Source organism: Hyposmocoma kahamanoa, unplaced genomic scaffold (genome assembly GCF_003589595.1).
Source record: "Hyposmocoma kahamanoa isolate Upper Pololo Valley unplaced genomic scaffold, ASM358959v1 200, whole genome shotgun sequence".
NCBI classification, from domain to species: Eukaryota; Metazoa; Arthropoda; class Insecta; order Lepidoptera; family Cosmopterigidae; genus Hyposmocoma; species Hyposmocoma kahamanoa.
In genome coordinates, this window is record NW_020653724.1 from 369,540 (window position 1) to 373,697 (window position 4,158).

At 33.2% G+C, this 4,158-nt stretch overlaps 1 protein-coding gene across 1 annotated transcript in view; it reads right to left on the reverse strand.

The window, feature by feature from the left end:
* Nucleotides 1–1,223: 1,223 nt before the first annotated feature.
* LOC113226756 (putative inorganic phosphate cotransporter) overlaps nt 1,224–4,158 on the reverse strand; it is a 23,446-nt gene continuing 20,511 nt past the window's right edge. Inside the window, exon 11 of the mRNA XM_026459485.1 lies at nt 1,224–2,554. Coding sequence (XP_026315270.1) covers nt 2,508–2,554 — 47 coding nt within the window. The 3' untranslated portion in view covers nt 1,224–2,507. The remainder of the gene's footprint in view (nt 2,555–4,158) is intronic.

The following is a 4,158-nucleotide window of genomic DNA, read 5'->3' on the forward strand; positions in this document are numbered from 1 at the left end:
TCATTCGGAAAACAACTAATTTAGAAAACGCGGTTCTCAAATTTAACCTACCGGGAATCGAACCGTAACCGTCAGGGACCGTCTCGTCATATTTTGTTAAGGGGCATTTGTTATGGACAATTATGTATTATTTTGTAATATTAATAAGTTTATTGAATATCACGATGTTTCTAGTTTGTTATAATTACTAATACAAATTCATTCGATTCGGCTGGATTCGAACCAGCGCCTTCAGCATAACGCTGAAGGCTGACGATCTTCCAACTGAGCTACGGAACGTACCAGCAGACCTGACGAATGTTTTCTATGTAAGCGCAAGTTACAGTTCTTTGTATTCGTTTTTTTACGACTTTTTGACGTGGCGCCATCTGTGAGAAATCTATGAAAGTTTTTCACGTGTTTCTTTATACAACTTGTTGTTATAAGTCTTATTGTTTTATTTATTTTGTCAGTTTTCCAGATTATTATTTTTTTGGAATAGCGTGTATTTGCCAGTAACGCTTTAAATGATCCCGTAGAATCGCAGATGACCAAAGATGGCAGTAATTACCCTTAATCGGGGGTTGTGTTTGTTTATCCGCTCACGCGATGCGCTTCTCCGACCGCAAAATGGCGGCTATTTGGTTTCGCAAATTAGAAAAACATGCAGTTTAGATACAAGTTTTTATAAATAACATTTATTATTCTGCATTGCTAAATAAATACCCTCCGTACTATCAACAAAAACATCTCAAATAAAATGCAGTAATACACCGCAAATCCTGCGCTTAAAAAGCACTAATGAAATTTTTGGTGTACTTGGATAAATATGATAATATTCCGTATGAGTGGTTCTAACGTTTACCATGAAATTACTCCTTAAAGTATAGTTTATAAACATTTATATTCAGGGTAAACTTAAAAAATGCTACTTACGGTATGTTTTCAATAAATAAACACCGGAATCACCAACACACACGATTGTCGTGACGTATTTTTGAAGTTGGTTATTTTTTTTAAATGACAGACCCAAGCATTAAAAACTTCATGGTTTGCTAGAGTAGTTACCGAAATAGCAATTAATAGTAGTTCTTTTACCTGTTATAACTTCGATATCCGATAAATCGGTATAAAATCATCACCGGCACCTCTAGGTGTGGTATGCGTCTACGGCTGCATGTATCGCGTGAGCGGATAACATGATAATATAATATGCAACATTCAAATATAACATATTATGCAGGGTTATTTGTACTAACAACCTCACAGGACCATATTACTAATATCACAAACAACAACTTTTGTTCCGTGACTTTGATAATTCTTCCGATTTTACTTTCATATAAAAATAAATATATTATGTTGGAGTTAAGGCCGGAAAGGGAGATGTCAAAAGAAATACCCTCTTGACAGTCACCACTTGATAATTGGATTATTCACTCTTCGTTGTCAATTCATTTAGACGGCGGATTGCAATTAGTTGCTTTATGCACTTTTCATAGTAATTAGATCGAAAGTATGATATGATATGATATGGTGGTAAAGTATGATATGGATGGATGAAGTTAAAATGGATACTAAATATCACACGGTAAGTTCAGAGAGAGCGGAGCGGTACGTCTTCACTGTCCTAGCAACTTACACCAAAAAGCCCTTCTTATGTCATTCATTGTCAATTTCACTTCTTATTTTCATATGGCAACACTGCCAACGACCACCAAGTCATAGGATCATGTCAGATGACTGATTTAACTCAACCGATTCAACTACACCAGCGCCCCCTTTCTGCGACTATACCCAGTTTAAGCTGTCAAACTGACGTGACATTTGTAAACAAAGAAACCATGATCGAGACTAGTTAATATGATTTGTAGATAGCCTAGTAAACCGTTTATCTAATAAATTACGTTTGAAGTGTGCTCCGACGTAATCGCACTATTATTACAATAATGTTGTAACTCAAAATTTGTGAAATTCAAGACCATATCATACCTGAAAGTAAAATTTGATTTCTAACACGTCAATATAACTGTCGTTAGAATTTTATAAGAAACAATCGAAAGGTATCTACTTAACTCAAAATGAAAAAAAAAAAATATGTGACCTAGTTCTGGCCAAAACAGTCCTTATTAAAAAATATGAGATTATTTTTCTTCTTTTATTTAATTGAGGAAGATTGACAAAGAGAAAATCGCGATAAACTTAAATCAATACATAATTTTCAATGATCTTTCAAAGGAAGTGAGTAATTCGTTTTTCATCGATTCCGAAAAAATATATTTAAATATATCGCTCTAAATGGTAACTCTGTGCAAAACGCGGGAGTCTTGAGAGAGGAAGCTTGCATGTTTGAACTTATTGCATTGCTACTAAATACATATATATAAAAAGTGTGAGAAAGTACAAAGAAGTCACGGTACTAAAATTGTTGTTTATGATGTTAGTAATGTAGTCCTGCAAGGTTACTATTTTTGTAATATTAATAATTGTCTTAGTGTCAAATCTACAGATGTTCTTCTTTTGTTTCTTCATGAGGTCGTATCTTCTTTTTTGTTTATGACGGGGATCATTTCCTCTGAAACAAACAAACAAACTCTGTCAAATGAATTTCACAAAGAACATTTCTCTTTTGGGACAAGTTGTTATTAGATAATTTTCTGGTCGGGCAAAACTTTTGAAATCCACGTGATAACAAAGTTTGTGGAAGTTTTCCCTGTTAATTAACTGTTCACGTGTCTCTGACGATTTTGGTAAAGAACAAAAATTGTTTTTTTTTTTGTAAATTAAGTTTTTTAATGATGAAAACACAGTCGCGTGTTACTTGTACCAAAATCGTTGGGGTAAAACGCGTAACGAATTAAAATACAGCAGGTTATATTACATTAGAATAGAATTGAGATGTGATTGTTTTATATAAAATATTAAATAATCAAATTAAATGCAGTTCGGTTCTAAGCCTTGTATCATTTAATGTTCCCCGCAGACTATCTAGATTTTACATCAAGCCTCTTTGCAAGTTTTTTTGCAGGATTCTATTAGGCGCGAATTCTCCCATTGTTAGGCTTTGCCAGTTGTACAATGACTACAACGCAACTATTGATTTACACTATTTCTCTGCAGTAAAAACCAAGCGCGAACTGTCGCTTAGCCTTTAGATATTAACACTGTTTGTTTTTGTAAGTGGTTTATATACTAAATTAATGTTGACATATTTCTTTTGTAAGTTTCTTTTTACTCTGCAATAATTTATTGTGCATGTAGTGTCGGTCTATAATAGATTGTGCATTTAGTTATAATTTTTGTTTTTGCATGTGTTTTCTGATCTTGTTTTAATGTAACAATTGTTGACTGTCCAAATAAAAAAAAATAGAATAGAATAGACATTCATTGAAACGCCACAATATATAGATACAGACAAGAATTTAATAATAATTGTCAGTTTTGACAAAAAGCAATATACAAAATATTAACAACTACAAATTTGTATTGTCATTTGTGCGGCTGTGACGTACGCAATAGGACCTCATTCAGCTTATGCCATAGTCATAACTGGACTGTGGTGCTGGTATTCAATGAGGTTTAAACCGAAATAAGTAACGGACATGTGTGTCGCAAAATAAAATAATTAAGTCCCACTGCGAGTCCTGAGTGTTTTGAGCTCTTTTCGAAGTTTATAAACCATCTTCAACATATAGGTTTCATCAGGATGTTTTCCTTTGTCTATAGGGAGAAGTGTTGCTACTAACCTTAAATTTCAATTAATTTATTTATTTATTAAACACGTAATGGCCCAAAGGCGGATTTAATGCTAATAGCATTCTCAACCTTTGAGAAAACGACTTAACGAACACGGTAAATTAAACATATTAATAATGTAATAATCAAACTAAACATATTCATTTATGTAATGATACATACGATAACAGGAGATGATGGTGGTGATGATGGCTATCGCTGTGACAAACAATTTAAAACCTGCTCATGTACATTCTTTTTGAAAGAGGATTTCTTAACTATACAAATGTATGCGTCTTAGAAATTAAAGTTATTGGGTATTTGCTGCTATACAGATTTGGAACTTTGACCTTTAAATTTCGATGGAAACATTCTCCCAACATGCTACTGTCACTCTCAAATAATAACAAAGGCTCTAAGAGTAATTTCCGTTTTAGCAAAAGT